This window comes from Pteropus medius, unplaced genomic scaffold (assembly GCF_902729225.1).
Source record: "Pteropus medius unplaced genomic scaffold, Ma_sr-lr_union100, whole genome shotgun sequence".
In the NCBI taxonomy this organism is placed as follows: Eukaryota; Metazoa; Chordata; class Mammalia; order Chiroptera; family Pteropodidae; genus Pteropus; species Pteropus medius.
In genome coordinates this window covers 5,185,093-5,203,712 of record NW_024342471.1, presented here as the reverse complement: position 1 = coordinate 5,203,712, position 18,620 = coordinate 5,185,093, and the positions used below count along the sequence as shown (strand labels likewise).

The 18,620-nt window shown below is 48.3% G+C and overlaps 1 protein-coding gene across 1 annotated transcript in view; it reads right to left on the bottom strand.

Moving 5' to 3' along the window:
* Positions 1 to 18,567, bottom strand: part of RSPO4 (R-spondin 4) — a 31,840-nt gene extending 13,273 nt beyond the window's left edge. Inside the window, exon 1 of the mRNA XM_039863706.1 lies at positions 17,977 to 18,567. Within this exon, the coding sequence (XP_039719640.1) occupies positions 17,977 to 18,055 (79 nt within the window). The 5' untranslated portion in view covers positions 18,056 to 18,567. The remainder of the gene's footprint in view (positions 1 to 17,976) is intronic.
* Positions 18,568 to 18,620: the final 53 nt, after the last annotated feature.

Below are 18,620 nucleotides of genomic sequence, written 5' to 3'. Positions count from 1 at the left end.
TGCAACCAAAAGACTCCTGACCAATACAGAAGCAGAAAGAGAAAAATAAACAATTCAGATGCAGAGAGAGAACAGAAACCAGAAACCTAAAAAAGATAGAGTTTTTGACTATCTTCCGTGTCCAGATTCTAGTCCCCCTAAGGCTTGGCTCACCCCATAGTTCCAAAGAAAGTGACTCTTTCACCCGAGCTAGCTCTCTTCCTGTCAACTTACCATCAACATTATGTAGCTCGCCAGATAGGCAACAGATCATGATGGACCAGCTGTGGATGAGGGGCCTGGAGTACCACCCACCCAGTCTAGCGCCCCAAGGGGCTCTGGGGTTCTAGAGAGCACACTTTGAAAATTCCTTTATACTTCAACTGAAATCTGGCCTTCATCACTGCCCTCTCTCAGCTCAGGTGCATGTTTCTAAATGAAAGTATTAGAGCTCTAATTGCAATCTCCCCAAGTTTTCTTGAGGCACCAGAGGGGACAGCACCACTTGTGATTTCCCTTAATAGAGACCATTCTTCCCCAAGAAATATGGCCCTGTGTTACTCCAGCAGCTAGGGGTGGAGGGTGGTGAGGCTCGAAATATTATCTAAGTTACTTTGCCGTTCCCACCACCCAGGAAATGAGTTGCAACTTAGGTGTCCAATTTATGGAAAATGACAGTGGAAGTCATTATGTTGGGTTTGGCAGTTTACAAAGGGATGCAGGCTTATTTTGAATGCATGCATTAGTCTAGGATTGAGTGATTCATTCATTCATTCATCCATCCATCCATCTATTCATTCAACAAGTAGTTACTGAGCCCTCAGTCTGCATCAGGTCCAGCGCTAGGAGCTCGATGATTATGACTGGGGGGCAAAGTACTTTAACTTTCTGAGCCCCAGTTATTTTAGCTGTGAAAAGGCGTAATGATGCTTATCTTGCAGGGTTTTTGAGACGGTGCATAAAAATCTTTTAGCTTAGAGCCTGGCACAGACAGAGCAGGCCCTCGATAGGCTGAAGTTATTGTTATTAAACTAAAGCAGATGACATGTTTTCTGCCCTCAAATATCTAAGGATACGTGTTATGGTGCAGGTGCCCAAATCCTGGCTCCGCCACTTACTGAGTGACCTTAGACAGTATTGTCATCTTTGTGGGCCTCGGTTTTCCCATTTGAAAAATTGTGGCCGCAATTCCTACCCCCATGGGCCTGGTTTTGAGGTGTGTGTGAACAAACCAGCAAGCACTTGGCACATAGTAGGTGCTTCTCCATAAACGTAAGTTCCTTTCCTCTTCTCCCACTGTCATGACACATGGGGGGATTGTAAACCCATATTTAGCCTCCTTTCCTTTCACAGGTGAGCAAATGGAGGCCAGAGGCATTGCTAGACAGCAACCACCAACTACCATCTCCAGAGAGATGGTCTTTCTCCCTCGGGATGGTGAAGAGCTTGGGGCAGAGACATAAGGAGGCAGCTTTGGTCTTGGATGAAGGGCCGTTTATTCCTTCTGTTGGGATCGGGGACCCTGCTCTTCAAACCAGGGTTCCCAACTTCACGGTGACCTATATCCTGAGAACACCCCAAGCACCTTATTGCGATAGGAGTCAGTGGCTCACTGTTTGCAATGATTTCTATATTTGTTCCATTTGGCAATTTGGGGTGGATTCAGGGTCATTTCTGCAATATCGTGCCTCCCACCTACCTTCACTCTGGGAGCTTTCCTTGAGGGGGTCAAAAGGCACAGGGTGACATCCAAGACCTCGAAAAGTATACATTTTCCTGGACAGGTTCATTGCAATAGCGAGTCTGTCACTGAAAAATCCTCAAAACTCAAGTAAAGAACTTTGGCCACACACTTAAAAACCAAACCAAACCAAACCAAACCAAACCAAACCAAACCAAACCAAAACATCATCCCCCTCAATAATTTGGATAGATTGCCAACATTTAAAAAATCAAAATCAAATTTCACATAAAACACTGGAATTTGGGCTTCTCTGGAAAAAGTCAGACTATTTGTCAACCGTGGGCCTGCATTCCCAAAGCAGTGATAGGTTGGAGTTACATAGATGGGGCATATAAACCCCAGTTTGCCATAGTCCCCACCACTCCCTTAATGTTAATCCCTGACACTGAGGGCAAAGATCAGCTGCTGTGTATTATTACCCTTGAGCTGCTCTTTCTTTTATATCCACTTCTCTCTCTCATTTTAGAAGACCATGTAGAGCAGGGATTCCACACTTGGGCAGGCATTAGAGTCACCTGGAGGGCTTGTTAACACACAGGTGGCTGGGCCTCCCCACCTAGAGTTGCTGATTCAGGGAGTCTGGACAGGGCCTGAGACTGTGCATTACTAAAAGGTTCCCAGGTGATGCTGATGCTGCTGGTCTTGAGACCACACTTTAAGAGTGGAGTAGGGTTAAGAGCCAGACTACTTAGGTTCAAATCCCAGCTCCACTCCTTATCCTTGCCCACGTGGCCTTGAACTAATGCCTTAACCTCTCAGTGCTTCAGTTTTCCCATCTGTACAATAGGACTCATACAGCCTGACATCACAGATAATGCTCTCAGGACCTGCACAAGCCTGACCCTGCGCAAGCCAGGGTCTCAGTAATATGACTATCACCACCTGCCATGTCTCCATGGGTGTTTGCGATCCTCGACTTGCTTTGGCTGTCAGTGCAGAACTTTTTATTTTGATGTCAACATTTTTTGGGGGTAGAGTTTCTTCACAATTGGGGTGTGCCCAGGGAAGTGTGTCTTGCATGAGAACATCATGTATCACAGTGGACAGAGGATTTAACACAGCTGTCTTGAAGGATCCTCTGGGGGCGGTGAGAAGAATGGAGAAGGAAAGAAACAGACCACTGCCCTCTGCTCTGAGGCCATGAAACCGGAGGAGGTCCAGGCCCTGCTCTGGGCCTGCTCTGTCCTTGGGAAGGATCTAAAAACAAGTAGGGGGTGCCCCACACAGAGAGTGCTGGGCAGTGCATCCTTTGATCTCTGCCTGGCAGTGGGGGACACATGTCACCGATGACCAGAGGAAATAAACAACACATGGGCTCCTGCCTGCCCACTCAGCTGCCACATATGGGAGGCAGTCACTGACACTGGTGGATGGCTCAGAGGAGCCGCCGCCACTTTACTGCCTGGGGAGAAGACTGCACCATCCTCAGCAAGGGATGAGCCCTGGAGGTGGCTCCTGGCTTCAAGACTCCTGGCTAGAGTTGTGCAGCTCACCAGACCCTTCTCAGTACCCAGGAGAGAACCTAGAGCATCTCACGTTTAGCAGAATGTTGAGGTGGTCTTGGCTTTGGGACCTGACAAACCAGCACTTCCTGACTGGGTGATCTAAGGCAAGTGCCTTCACTACTCTGAACATCAGTCTTTTCTTCAGCAAAATGGAGACAACAGTAGCAATCACCTCCCAGGCACCTGTGAGGATGATGTGAGCTCATGCATGCAAAGTGCTTTGTACAGCTCATGGCAGATGAATGAGCACTATTTTACTATTCGGTTCATGGCAGATGCTTGAGAGGCACTCTAAAATGCTCCCTCAAGGGTTGGGGCCCAGCTTGGCTTGTTCTCCTTCAAATGTCCATAGCCTTGAACATTGTAGGTGGCCACTATTTCTTAAATGAATGAATGAATGGTGGCTTAATACACATTCTCAAAAACTGTTCTTAGAAAGCCTGCAGTCTAGTTGAGAGGACCAGGATCTTATAGTGCAAAGAAACCCTATGATGTCTGCCCGGTGGAGCTCAGAGCTAAGTGAGGGACCCAGGAGGGTGGGGCTGGGCTCAGAGACCGGATTCAGCAGGGATATTTTCTGGAGAGGCAGGTGTGGGGATAGGAGCAGAACCAGTTTGCATAGGCGGAGGAAAGGTTTTTGAGAGAGGTGAGTACCAGATGATTTGTGAGTAGGTGGCAGAGAGGGAGCTTAGGCAAAGAGCAGATAGCAAACCTCTGCTAAGGTGTCAAATTACAACCCCTAAGGGGTTAGTGGATAAGACCCTCAGAATATAATAATAGGCACATATTCAAAATGGACACATTTTACCCTTTGCCCTTCAAACATGCATCTCCTTAGTCAATGGCTAGTCCATTGACAGTCAAAAACCTTGAAGTTGTCCTGCCTGTTCTCTCTCCCTCATATCCTACATGCAATCTATCAGAACTTGGTCAGTTCCAACTCTGAAATATGTCTACGATCTGACCACTTCTGTCCACTTCCGATGCTGTCACCCTCCTCCTGTCCATGCCACCATCACCCTGTAACGCTCCTGCACCGACCCGGCACTGACACTTTCTCCCCTTCCCTCCCAATCGCTTACCCTGCTCCAGCCATGCTGGCCTCATCCTTGCTGCGCCTCAGACACGCCAAGACCACTCCTACCTCAGAGCTTTTGCTCTTGCTCTTCCCCCTACCTGGCATCCCTTCCCACATTCGTCCACAAGGCTCACCCCCTCAGTTCTCAGCTGGAATGTCCGCTTCCTTGTGAGGCCTCTCCGACTACCATACCTGAAATAACACCCACCTCCTTCACCCCCATCTCACCCTGCTTGGTTCTTCATTTATCCCCACCTGATACGTGATATACTTAACCCCACCTGCTGTGTGATACATTTGTTTGCTTGAGTTTTTAGTGTCTCTTTCCTACCACTGAAAGGTGAGCTCTGGATGGGCCAAGATAAACCACAGCACTCTGCACAGACCACTGAGCACCCGGCTTTGCGCACTTAATTTTCCTGGCAAATGTTGCACATCGCTGCCTCATTCTTTTTAAAAACTCGTTACCATTCCATGTACAGATGCTGCAAAATTCATTTAGGTGCTATTATCATACCCACTTCAGAGAGGAGGAAACTGAGGCCCAGGGCAGTGATGCTGCTGGCCCGAGGTCCCTCAGTAAGAGGTACAGTGGATAGTCAGACCCAGGAGGTGTGAATGCAGGACCTGAAGGCTTAATCCCGCCTCCTGGCTGCCAGCATATCCCAGTGCCTCCTTTCCGCCTCCACACAGAATAACAGATCCCTTTACAAAGGCCTTGCTAAGTTCCCAGTGCTGTGCTAAAGTCACTGCCCCCTTCAATGACCATATGACCTTGATGGAGACAGGAAACTGGCCACACAGTGGCAGTACGGGTTGTCCCAGGACTGATCTCACCCCCTTTGTATCTTGTTCCTTCTCCCCTCACCCCCAATAGACATGGAGCAATCAGTATGCATGTGTTCCATCAGGGGGTGAAATGCCAGTCTCTTGTGTCTTTCAGGTCCCGCCTAAATGCTGTGTGAACTATTCTCTGGCCACCCCCACTCGGGCTTGGGGAGGTGGGGAAGTGCCCTGCCTTGCCTCAGCCGCTGCTGAAATACACACGGAATCCTTTCAGACACTGGCGTACATGGGCTAGGGAGGTAGGGGATGGAGGGTGGTGGTGGAGCCAGGGTTTACACCCACATCTGTTTCCCAGCTAGTAGTGATCCTCAGATTTAAATCCTCATCAGAGTCACCTAGGGCTGCTTATGAAAAGCAGAGGCATTGGCCACCTCTCAATATATGCTGGTTTAACACTTATTATGGTGTGCCTGGTGTCGTCCGTGTATGCACCTGTGTGATCTTCAAAACCAGGGCTTTCCAAACTGTACTGTGCACACACGGTGCCCAGGGATCTAGGTTTCAAAGTAGATTTTGATGCTAAAGGTCTGTGTGGGGCCTGAGATTCTGCTTTTTTACAAAGCTCCCTGGGGGATACTGATGATGCTGGTTCCCAGGCCTCATTTTAAGAAGCAAGGGGATGGGTGCTGTTATCACTCTTCATTTTACAGGTGAGAAAACGAAGGCCCAAGGGCCAGCAACTGTAAGTGGCAGAGCTAGACCGAGTCCCAAACTCTACTGCTCACCATTCATAGGAGGGGTATTTTCCCAAAAGGCCCAAGTTGGAAATAGTCTCTGCTAAACTCTGAATGCCAGAGAGGGAAGGGGCTGGGCTTGTGTGTGCCTCTGGGACAGCGGTGGGTGTGTGTCGACAGATTAGACCCACATCCAAAGGATTCTAGTGCCTAGGGGCTGAAGCGTGGAGAAGGCCTTACCCCATACTGACCTGGCCTGGCCCTCCTGCTAGGTGGGGGTTAGGCTGAGGGTGGACACAGTCTAGAACAGTCATCCTTCCCCCCACCACACCAAGTCTCTGCTTCCCTGTCTGATAATGCCCCATTCTAGACCCACCAGATGTGTTTTCCCCTTTATTAGCCACTCATTAAGAGCAGTCACATTGGTGCTCCTGGTGGGAGCCCTAGGGATGCTGAGCAGCCCAGAGACACCTCCAGTGACCTTCAGAAAATCATAGTTTTTTAAAAATAAGAATTGTTACTGGATCTCTTATCAGTAGGCAGGGTACACTGGGGGTAGGAGCAGCCGCCTGAGGCCAGGACTGGGGGGAGGCAGTCATTCTCCAGCTGGCTTCTCAGGGACCCAACTCCCCAGAGCTCAGCTCCCTGTTATCTATGAACCCAGAATTGTCATAAAGTTGCCCTGAGTGCAAAACTGTCACAAAATCAGTCTGTGTTGGAATTGGCACAAAACTGTCTTGTGGTGAAAGTGTCATAAGGTTATCAAGTACGTGAAATTCTATAAGAAATTGTCTTGCAATTGTCCTAGATGTGAAACTGTCATGAAATTGTTGGGTATGCGAGGTTGCCATTCTTTCAAAAAAAATATTGAGAAGACAGTTCTTTTTCTTTTTGTGTTAGACTACTTTTGCTGTGTGTGTGTATTGTGTGTGTGTGTGTGTGTGTATTGTGTGTGTGTGTGTGGCTTAAATATCCGTGTCTTGGTTTTTTGTTCTGTATCTCTATCTCATGGGGGCTATTTTGGGATCAAATACGTGTAAAAACAGTGCCTGGTACATAGTGGGTACTCAGAGATCTCAACATAGAACACACACACACACACACACACACACACAAATCCAATTTCCCTGAGGCAGGCCTGTTTCTGCTTGTTTATGTCCCAGGACCTGGCAGAGTAAGTAATTGCCTGGTCTTCGGGCACTGTCTCCACCTAACAGAAACCCAGGCAGTTGGAGGGACCTAGGCTTCTCGGGCTTGGAAATTCTACACCCACTGTCAGTAGGCCTCAGTTTCCTCATCTACAAAATGGGAACCATATCCTTCTTGCCTAGTTAAAACCAGGATTAAGGGCTGGAACCAAGATGGGCAGCTGCAGCTGGGGATGAGGTCTCTCTGAGCGGCATCAGATCCTCAGAGGGACCAGGACTGCAAATGGGCAGAGCCAGGCTAACACTGGCTGAATGTCTGCCACATGCAGGATCCTGTGCCACCCACGTCCTTGTGTAAAATCATTTCATACTCACCACAGGCCTACACAGCTAGGCTATACCTACCCCCAGTTTTGTGGATGAGAAACCTAAGGCTCAGAGAAATGAAATGGTTGACCTAGAAACTCACGGTGAAGAGTCAGGTGGGAGGAAAACCAGAGCCCAAGCTCCTAATTGTTGGGGGGCCGCGTCTCCTTGGTGACCTGTTGGCCCCTCCCTGCTGTCTCTTCCCCAGTGGTTCTCCAAAAGCAGAGAAATGCCATTGAAAGCCATATATCTCAGAGCCCAGGACCTGCCAGAGAGGGGCCCTGAGCTGTTTGTGGGGACACACAGGAGCAGAAGGAGTTACTCCAGACGGGAGGAGAGAGGAGGCTGTACGAATAACTTGATCATTTTCTATCGGAAACTGTCTGCACTGTGTGCCCTTAGCAACACACCTCAGACCTTCAACAAAGTTAGATTTTTGCACAAATGTCTTGAGTGTCTGCTTTTTCCTTGGGGTAGAAAGGCAGGGGAGGTTGTTGACGCAGGAGAATAAGATGATCCACAAAGTGAAGCCCTGGGAAAATGTCCACCATTGGCAGGGGATGCTCAGTCTGTGGGAAGGACTTCAAGCAAGCTTCACCTGCCCCTGGGGCAGGGGCTCCAGCTGACATCTCTCCTACCCTTACATTGAGACTTGCTCTATTGGGTCTGCCTCTTCCATCAGTCTGGGGCCCCCAAGTACAGGGTCTGGCTGACAGCAAGTGTTTAACAGATGTGTGCTGACTGGAATGCAGTGACCCAGGGGACATTCAGGAACAAAGGTGAACAGAGATGTGTCACCTGCATTTGAGAGTTCCAGTACTGTCCTCGGGAAGGGCTGAAGACTGCTGCATCTGGACTAGCCACACTTGTTAAGGAAGAATTGCTCACAGGAAGGTGGTACATGAAGGTGGTGTCAGGATGGTCTGCTCGAGGGGTAGAGAATTGGGGGCTCATGCCCTTCCTACGAGACTTTTGTATAGGACTTTTTGTAAGATCAAAAAGGCCAGACCAAGAGGCATAAGGACCTCCTTCTTCCCAAAAATCCTAAATAGATTTGACCACATAAACAATATCATCATAAATGATTTCTATTCTCTAAAGGACACGTGAAGTTAACAGATAAGTGTCAGACTGAAGAAAAATATCTTCCATGTCAAAATCAGCAGGGGATATTAATGTAGGTAATATAAGGAAGTCTGTAAATTGACAAAAAAGTTCAGGAAACCCAATAAAAATGTGGGGAAAATAAAAATACAACCTAATAAAAAATTGAAAAAACTAAAAAGTAAAATAAAAAATTTAAAATAAAGAATAAAATTGAATAAATTAACTAAAATTAATTTTAAAATTTAAAATAAAATAGCAATTTAAAACTAAATTAAACGATAAAATAAAAAACAGAAAAATAAAATGTCAGAATAAAATAAAAAGTTTGCAAATGGAATAAATTACATTAAAATTAAAACTGAAAACTTTAAAAATAAAGTGTTTAAATAAAATAAAAATAGAAAATTTAAAAATAAATAAAATAAATTTTAAGAGTGAAACAAAAAAATTCAGCAATTTGTAACAATTTAAAAAATAGGAGAAAAATAAAATACAAACCAAGAACAGGGTCTTGCATGACTGATGCTGATAATGTGCTCCAAATTAAGGAGTCCGAATGACTCGAATGCCTGCCAGGAGAGGGGCAAGAAGGGAGGAGAAAGGAAAAACATGTCTGAAAGGCAGCATCTGACTGGGGTTTTTCCAGCCTGCTGTGCGCAGAGGGTAGGCCGACAGGCCCCACCATGGCCTCATCCACAAATAGCCATCATTTATACATTGACGATGTGCTGGCAACACACACACACACACACACACACACACACACACACACACACACACACACTCACACACACACACACTCTCACATTTTCTTTCTTTTACTGCTGTCCTTTGAGGTCTGCTTTCATGAGCAGAGGCTCAGAGAGGGTGAGTCACTGTGCCTTAGACACACAGCACTTAGGACCACCCTACCCTTTGAATCTGGGCTCCTCAAAGTAACCTTTCTGTGATGAGTTAGATCTGCAAGGACTTTAAGACAGAGGCAGGGACATATCAATATGAGATTGGAACATTCTGAACACTAGAATGAGCCAAGCCCCCGTGACACATGACCGTTATCATTTATTAGGCACCTACTGTCTCCCAGGTAGGTTACACGCATAATCTTCGTCTTTAAAACAACCATATGATGTAGATGCTATTTTTGTCCTCATTGTACCAACAGACAACACTGAGACTCAGGAGGGAAATATTTTCACCCAAGCATGGCAGTAGCAGAGTTGGGAGCTGAGTCCAGGCCTGTCACAGCCCAAATCCCACCCCTCATGCCTGGCACTGGACACTTCATAGTCATTAATTGAGCACTCCCTATGTGCTAGGAATGAGTTTCATGACCCAACAGAGGTGTAGAGGAGAGAGATGACCTGCCTAAGTTCACTCAGCCAGTGAGCGGCAGAGCCCGTGGCCTTCGTGACAGCCTGCTGGCCTCCGCTGTTCATCTGGGGCTTACTAGAGACAGCTGTGCCCACTTGCCAACCCCAGAGCAGGCTCCAGAAGGGCACTCGTGACATTCTTTCTCATTCGTCTCCACCCCTGCGGATGTGGGCACCACTGCCAGGCTTCAGGGAAAGTGGAGGCTTCTGGTGAAAGGGAGTGGTTTCCGCATGTGGTCTGGGTCCCCCAGGCTCGGGAATGCCTTTCTTTTTGAGCTGGTGAAACAGACCCCTGCTGTCCTCTGCTGCAATGGTACAGTGTAGCCCCCACTACGGGCCACAGAGCGGGGTCCTATGAATCACGTGGCATTACTACAAAAAAATCATTCCAGGACAGGCAGTGATGGCCTGGCTGGAGGCAGCAGTACCCAAGAGGAGTTAGCTTCATGGGGACCAGACTATTCTCTGTGGGACCTGGAGGAATCCCCAAGGGTGGAGCTGAGGATGTGTGTGTCCTGAATAGTGATGTCTGCCTTATAGGGCAAAGAAGGAGGCTGTGGCCTTGGAGATGTGGAGGCACATCCCAAATTCTCTCCATCCTGACTGCGTGCCTTTGGCAAATCAACTATCCTCTCTGAGCTTGGAGGGCCTCCTCTGTAGAATAATAAGATCAAACAAACTCATAGGCTATCATATGAGTGAACTGGGAGAAGGCCTGGCAGGATGGCTATGCAGCCAAGCTTCAGAATCAATTGTGTGGGTTTAAATCCTGGCTTTGCCAAACTTACCAAGCTATTGGACTGAACCATATGAAATTGCTAATATTTGGCTGTTTTTGACCTACAACAACGGCAATTTCATATATTTTAACTAATGCTCTTTTCTCTTAATGCAGTTTCACCCTCTGTAAGATGTGAATAATAACAGTTCTCTTTTAAGTTGCTGTGAGGATTAAATAAGGCTGGGAGGCAATTGAGCTCAGTAGTTAGAGCTTGGGCTCTGGGACAGGGCAGGATTTGAACCTTGGCTGTGTGACCATGGGCAAGTTACTTAACCTCTCTTGCCTTCAGTTTTCTCATCTGCAAAATAAGGATAATAACAGTACCCACCTCACAGATTTATTAGGAGAATTTAATCAATTTGTATGTATAAAGTATGTAGAACAGTGCCTGACATTGTTAAATAAAATAATACAGGTAACATCTGGCATAGATAAATGCCCAACCAGAAAACCAAATTAAAAAAAGACTTTTCTAAATCTTTGATGCCAGTGAAAATTAAGTATTTTTAAAGAAAAGAAGTATATTTTTAGGAATATATATGTGTGCGTGGATTTATAGGTAAGGAGTGAGCTCCTAGGTGTCAACCAAGCCCACAGCTGTTCTGTGTCCTACGCTGTCCATGGCCCAAGGCTCTGAGGGAAGGACTGGCCCAAGGCCATGATGGGTCTGTGTCTGGGCCAGACCTCCTCCAGACCCCTCTCATGGAACCACACAGCCAAGCCACAGACCCTACACAGCACTCGGGGGACTCTAGAGGCCCTTTGAGGCTCCCGGCCCTGGGCTGGCCTCTGGTTCTTAAGAATTGCCTCTTGATTCCATCCTCTCAGCTGACATTTGTCCTTAGATCTGGGAGAAAGGCAAAGTAGATGGGCGTCCCAAGTCACACCTGGGGAAACTGAGGTTCTGAGAAGTTCTAAACCAAACTTTCCATCTCTGGGTCAAGCTGCCTTCCTCTTTCTACCCAAAGCTACCCTCACCCCCATCTCTCCTGCACCCTCAGTTCCACCCCAGCTGGTGGGCCTTGGCTGAGGAGCTACTGCCCTCGAGGCTCCATTTTTATAAGTGTTGGTTGGTTTCAAACGTTTCAATTAGCCTTTTTAGCCCCAACCATTATTCTATTATTCCATTATTCATAACCCTTTTCCAGAACTCCAGAGAGAAAATGAAAGCTGAACTGCACTGTAAACTGTAAAGTGCTATATAAACAAGAGGCTGGTTAATGGCAGCGTTGGATGGGTTTTCTGGAGAAGTCTATGGTAGACAGAATTTGCTTCTGTGGTTCTGGAATCTGGCAGACCCTGGTCACACTCACACACATGTGACCTAGGACAAGCCAGTTCCCCTCTCTGCACCAACCCTCCTCTTCCTCAACAATGCCCTCCCCGCCCCGGCCCTCCCCTTCACTCGCCCCTGCCACCCCGAACGTCCTCGACAGGTTTGGTGAGAATCAGTGGGGAAGAAGCACACAATGGCTAGTGCTCGCTGGCTGCTCAGGGGTATCTGATGCAGAAGGACGTTTAGGGCCCTGGTCAATCATTACACCTTCCAGGGCTAAAAATCTACACACCTTGGGAAGGACGTGGCCTCCAGATTCAGGGCCATTAGAAACAAGCACATGAACTAAGGACTTGCAAAATGTGTTGGGGGCAATTTCTGCAACTTGGGCATCATCTTTCTTGCTCCAGAGCCAGGCTCCATGGGGTCACACACCTATTGCTGTGTGACCCACTCGGCCTTAGTATCCCCATCGACAATATAGAGATCCCCCTAGAACCTGACTCCTCCTGATGCCATGAGGACTGCAGTGGCTCAGCTGGTACAGTAGCCTCCATAATTTTTTGATAGTGGTAAAATTTACATTTTTATAGCAGTTAACACAGTACACACAGCTCACACACATTCATTCACACATCCGCACTTGCACAAACATTCACATATGTATGTGAACACATTCTCAAAATACTAATTCATCTTAACACTTGCAATGCACTCTGGTATATTCTTTAAAAAGAGGTTAGCAAACTATAGCCCACAGGCCAAATATGGCCTGCAGACTGTTTTTGTATGGCCTGTAAGCTAATGGTTTAATATTTTTAAAGTATTGTAAAAAAGGAAGAAAAGAATGTGACAGATCCCATGTGGCTGCAAAGCCTAAGATCTTAAGTATTTGGCCCTTTACAAAAATGTTTTCCAAACCCACTCTATTTTATTCTATTCTATTCTGTCCTGTTCTGTTTCATTCCATTCCACTCCATTTCATTAAAAATGCTGGCTGTGCTTTATTAAATTTATTTCTCTGATCTGCTACGAACCTCAGTTTGAAAAACTGAATTAATGCAAGCTTCTGTTTTTTCACTAGATGGAAGGATGGAAAGACAGATGAATAAACAGTGGACTGATAGACAAGAAGAGGCAGGGTAACAAAATGAATAAGGTCACTTTATCCACGTGGCATCTAAGGCAAGCAATATCCCATCTTTGAGTCTCAGATTCCTCAGTTGAGACTGGGACCACCACCCACCTGCCTTTTAGGCTGGGCTAAGGAGCAGCAGGATCTTGTCCATGTCATTCTTTCTGATGGATCCTTTCCTATCATCTCAAGGAGACGCTGGGCCCTCTGACGGCAGAGATGGTGGAGCATATCTCTGCTGTCCTTATCAAAACCTAGTCCAGGGCCTGGCCCAGAAGAAAGGCTCAATAAATATTTCTTTGTGATGATGGTGACAAGAGAGTGGCGTTCGTGGCCCTTCATGGTTGACTCTGGCCCTCACTGCAATCAAACCTCTACTTTCTTTGGCCACGCAGCTCCTTGAACCCTTCCCACCTAGCCAGAGCCACCCCTCCTCTTGTGTCCCCAGCCCCTACCCTGCTGTCACCTTTGCCTGACAAAATCCTCAATTCTGTCCCTCTGATGAGGCTCCTTTCAGATGTCTTTGCTGCGCAGTTCATGGCAAGTAACTAACAGGATTCATTTCTATTTCTATGCTTAGGCTTTGGAACCCCCAATACTTCTGCTTCTCATCTCAGCTGTTGGAAGCTCCTGGGCAGGTCACTGCCCCTTTCTGAGACTCAGTTCTCTTGTTTAAGAAATAGGTATAATACAGACAGTCCCATAATGAGGATTCGCAACCCATATGCAGAGCTCCCACACATGGCGGGCCCCCACTAAGTGGTCTCAAGGGTCTCCTTTGGAGGCCAGGTAAGGTGAAAACAGCATCTCCTTTAAGCCCTAAGTTTCTTGCCCTCAGAACTGGCTGCAGGGGAAGAGGGCAGGTGAGCAGAGCTCAGTTTATTGAGCACCTACTCTGTGCCAAGTATTCTGCTTTTCTCAACCAGCCCCTATTTTATGAGGAAACTCATGCCCAGAGGAGCAGAGGGACTCACCCAGATAGCATTCTACTGATGCACGCATGGCCATGCGCAGTTATGACCCCTCACTCTGCCCTGTAGGAGTCTGTTTCCCCTTCCAGAACTGTCCCTGACATGCATCTTCACCTGGTTTCACCTGGATGCCAGCATTTAGGGGGACAGTTCTTGTTCTGTGCTCAGTCATGGCCCTGACCTGGAGACAAGAAATGGGTCCTTCTCCATTGCTCCCACTCCCTTGGGCACCCGCTTGTCAGGTCTCAGCTTCTCTGTCTATGCATAGGGGACAGTGCTGCTGACCTGGCCATCCAAATCGGGCTTTGAAGTTTACAAAGTATTCTATCCAGTCTACCTAACAAGAGTGGGTGCTGGCACAGTCCTTTTACAAACAAAGGAAAAGAAGCTCAGACAAGAGAAGGGACGGAGATGAGATTCAGGAGATGAGATTCAACCTAAGCTGCTGTAAAATGGGAGGGGGAAGTGGTTGAATTCTTATGAAGCACCTTCAGGCATCTTCCCTCTGGGACTGTGGTGAATCTTCCCAACTGTCAAAGAGCTAGGTACAATTTCCCATTTCACAGATAGGGAACTCTGGATAGGAGAAGGCACATGGCCTGCTCAAGGTCACACATTAGGGCAGGAGAGGGCTCAGGATTTGAACCCAGAGCTATATGAATTCCAGAGCTCCTACTCTGCCCCTTGCTGCCTCAGGTCTAGAAGGATCTAAAAGCTCCATGAGCATGTTGGGAACTCTCACCTCCACTGAGCTCCCTCCCTAGCAGACCTCGGACATTCAAGAAAGTCAGTCACAGCCTGTCTTCTCCTCATTGCCTGTGTCAAGTTTGGGGGTGCAGACCAGAGCCCCCACCTCCTGCGTAATTGTCCGATTGCCAGGACGCCCAAGCATGTTTCAAGAGAAATGTCCGCATCTGGTTCTGATTCGTTTATATTTAATTAATCAAAATGTTGTTTTGTAATAGACACTTGAGATCCAAGAAACTTTCTCAAGGCTTCTCTTTCATTCTTTCTTGTCTTAGAAACAGAAAAATTGGGTTTCATCAAGAAACAGTGACGCCGAAGCCTGAGGAAATGTGGGTCTGTGGGAGCCAGCCCGGAGGGTGATGGCTCAGACTGATTGGCTGCTGGGCCCAGCGAGTCATTCCTCCTGATCTTGCAGAACAGGCAGAAAGCTGGAGCCAAGGATTCAGCATGGAGGGGAGGCTGGGGAAGGGCAAGAGGGGAGGCTGGGGAAGGGTAGGGGAGGGGCACATTGGCAGCTCCTCAAGGCCAGGTCTCTTCACCCTGGCATCCTCAAAGGTCCCAACAGAGAGCCTGGCACAGAGGCTGCTCTATGACATTTGCTGAATGAATAGTAAATGAATGGATGAATGAATGAATGAATGAATGAAGCACTGCCAATACCCAGGTGTCTTCAGGACACATTAACTTGCCAGTTATACCAGAATGTCAAAGCTGGTAAGATCCTCAGGGATCTCGTGTGGAATTTCCAAGTAGCTGTCTTATAAAAAATGGTCTCTGAGGTGTAATTTGTTTGGAAAACTACACTTTATCCTCACCTCTTCACCGTGAATGCTCTGATAAGTCCCATAGTCAAGATATCTGCTAAACTTAACATTTCCCAAACCTATTTGGCCAGGATTCCTATTACCACAATGTGGTGTATGTTACAGGAAGGGTTCTTTACCTTCCACCCCGACTCTGGTGCCAATGGGGAAACTGAAGTTGTGGGTAATGGGAAGAATCCACTCACCCAAGGTCACCCATTACAAAGAGTTCAGGAGTGGGACTGAAATCTAAGGCTATCTCCATTGTACCTGGCTTATAAGTGGAGTCACAGCTTTTCTCTGAAGATGCTGGGCTGGGCATGCATGTGTCCCAGACACTACTGTGGAGAGGGCTGCCAGGAGCCCTGTCACCAAACCAGGACAGTCAGAAGCAGCCATGCCTGACCTCCTCACTGAGCAAACTAAGAATAGAGAGGGATTAGAATTTTTCTTTATTCACTTTTTTTAGTGTGTCTTTAGAGCTGAAAAGGATCTTCAAGATCTAAACCAGCTCTTCAGAGGGGGAAACTGAGGCTCTGAGAAGAGAAGACCAACACAGCTCAGGGGACATCTCGGCATCCTGTCAGATGGATTAAGATTCTAGCCTGCCTTTCTACTTACCTGCTGTGCAATCTTAGTTTCTCTCTCTGAATCTCAGTTTCCTCATCCAGAAATTAAGCATCTCCCTCACCCTCTGTCAGGCTTTCGCGAGTAGCCAAGGACACAATGGACAGGAAATGAGAATGACTAATACTTACAAGTGCCCACTAAGAGTCTGTGCACTCAGCTACTCATTTGACATCCTCATTAACTCATTCAGTCTTACCCACATCTGCCCTGTCAGTTGCGTACTTAACATTGATTCCTATTTTATAGAGGAGTCAATGAAGAGAAAGTTCTTTTTTTGCTCTTTTCTAGAATTGAGAAAGGTCTTAGAGATCTCCTAAAAGACCTTCAGAGGGTAAACCAAGGCTCAGAGAGGCAAAATGACTTCTCCAAGGTCACGCGGATGGTAACTGGGGAAGCTGGAATTTGAACCTAGGCAGGCTGACTTAAGCCCATGCGCTTAACAACTATAGCAGGACAATTTACAGAGGAGTGTCCGCAGGAGGTCTCTAATATCCCCAGCTCACCGGAAGCCCACTCACCTCTCCGCTCCTTGGGTCCCTCTGCCTAGTCACACTAAGGGTTGGAGACTTTGGATCACAATATCCCTGCCCCACCTAATCCCACCTCCCAGTTCTCCCATGGCTCTTTTTTACTTCCTGCTCCACTCCAGGAATGATCATGTCCATATGTAGGGCAGTTCACTCAAACAGACTAGATGCCTCTAGAGGCAGACTCTCATTCTCTAACTCTTGTAGGCTTGCTCAGATCTAACACCAGAGCTGGAAAGGAAGAAGACATTGGGTCTTCCACTCATCTGCTGGACAACTTAGCAAAGTTACTTAACCTGTCTGAAACTTGGCATTCAGCTTTATAAAGTGGGATGACTGCTATGTATGTTGTGAGGATGTAGTAGGATTTCCTTGGTGTGTGGAAAATGCCTGGCACAGTGGTGGGCATTTGACTGTTGATTCTCAGACTGGCAGCAGGAGGTTGAAGGAGTGCCTGGCTCAGGCATAAATTCGCTGATTTGTTTGCCCTCCTCCACTCATGGGCTCTGCCAACACGAGTTCTGCAGGGTCAGCCTCAAATCCACCTCCTGAGGATGTTCTGACTCTTGCAGTGAGGGGTGGTGGCATAGGACCCTGAGGTGGGTGTGCAAGGGGCCCCCGGTTTTGTGCCACAGGAATATTTATAGTCAGAACCTTGGTTCATCTTCCTAGTGACCCTAGGAGGTCCAGATGGAAAAACTGAAGCTCTTGGAAGGGTTGGACTTCTTCCAAGTCATCCCCAGAATAAATGGACTCAAACTCAGGTCTCAAGTCTCCCTGAGCTCATGTAGCTCAACTGAAGGGGGCCCACCAAGCATCATTGAATTCTTGGAGGTAACATAGTGAGTCAGGGTAGGTGATGGGATTGGGGGCGTCTGGACTCCTAGCCCAGGGCTCTTTATGTCACATTCTTGGCACATTATGGATGCTTGGGATGGCTTCTAAGCAACCAACTCCATCCCCTAGTCCCAGTGCCCTCCAGCCTGGCACCTAGGCTTCCCATCTTTGCATGAGCCACCCTCTTTCCTTCTAGCAATGCTCCTACTACAGGGAGTGGAGGCGGTGAGAGAGCCCTGGCAGTGGCTTCCCTCCCTGGAGAGCCTCGTTGGTCCAGCTTTATGCAACAGGTGCCCTGGTGCCTCAGTCTCCCAACTTTAAAGTGGGATTGACAGTGTTCTGGAGGCGTCAATTGCCCAGGGCACCCAGCCGATTGCCCCGAGGGCCACCTTCCTATCTGCCCCGCTGGCTGCGCCTGCCCGGCTACCCCGCCCCACCATCTCTCGCACCTTGCTTTTTCCTTCGGTTCAGGGGGAGCATGTCCGCGGCATGGGCGACGAGCAGCAACAGGCAGAGTGGCACCCGCATCTGGGCAGCCTGGTCCGGGCGGGAGCGGGGCTCCTGGCACCCAGGCTTGACGGCCCAGCGGCGACCCAGCGGCGCGGCGCGCGCGAGGGCTTCTCTGGATTCTCCTGGCGCATCCGCAGGACACGGGGTCGGTCCCACCGCCAGGGACCCACCGTCCGCCCAGGGGCTGGCCTTCAGGTCAAGTGAAGGCGTCGGCGGAACCCGGACACTGCCCCGGCGGGGAGGAGCCGACGGCGGGGCGGTGCATTAACCCGCTCCCAGCTCGCGCGCTCTTTCGGGGGGCGGGAGACTCCAGGCCAGGGTCCAGGAGGTCTGTCTGTCCGGTAGTGCGCAGTCTGGCGTCGTTCCCGCCCCCTGCACTGCCCTGCTCACCTACCTACTGGCAGGCAGGCAGACACAGGAACAGACATACACAGCTACAGACACACGGACGCCCAGTGACCCCCACCCCTTTGCTCTCAGCACCTCCTCCCGCCTCACTCCCCGCCTCTGATTTTCTTTCTCTCTTTCTCTCGCTCCTGGCCCGCAAGGTCCACTCCTGCACTTCCTCCGTTTTTCTGTCTTT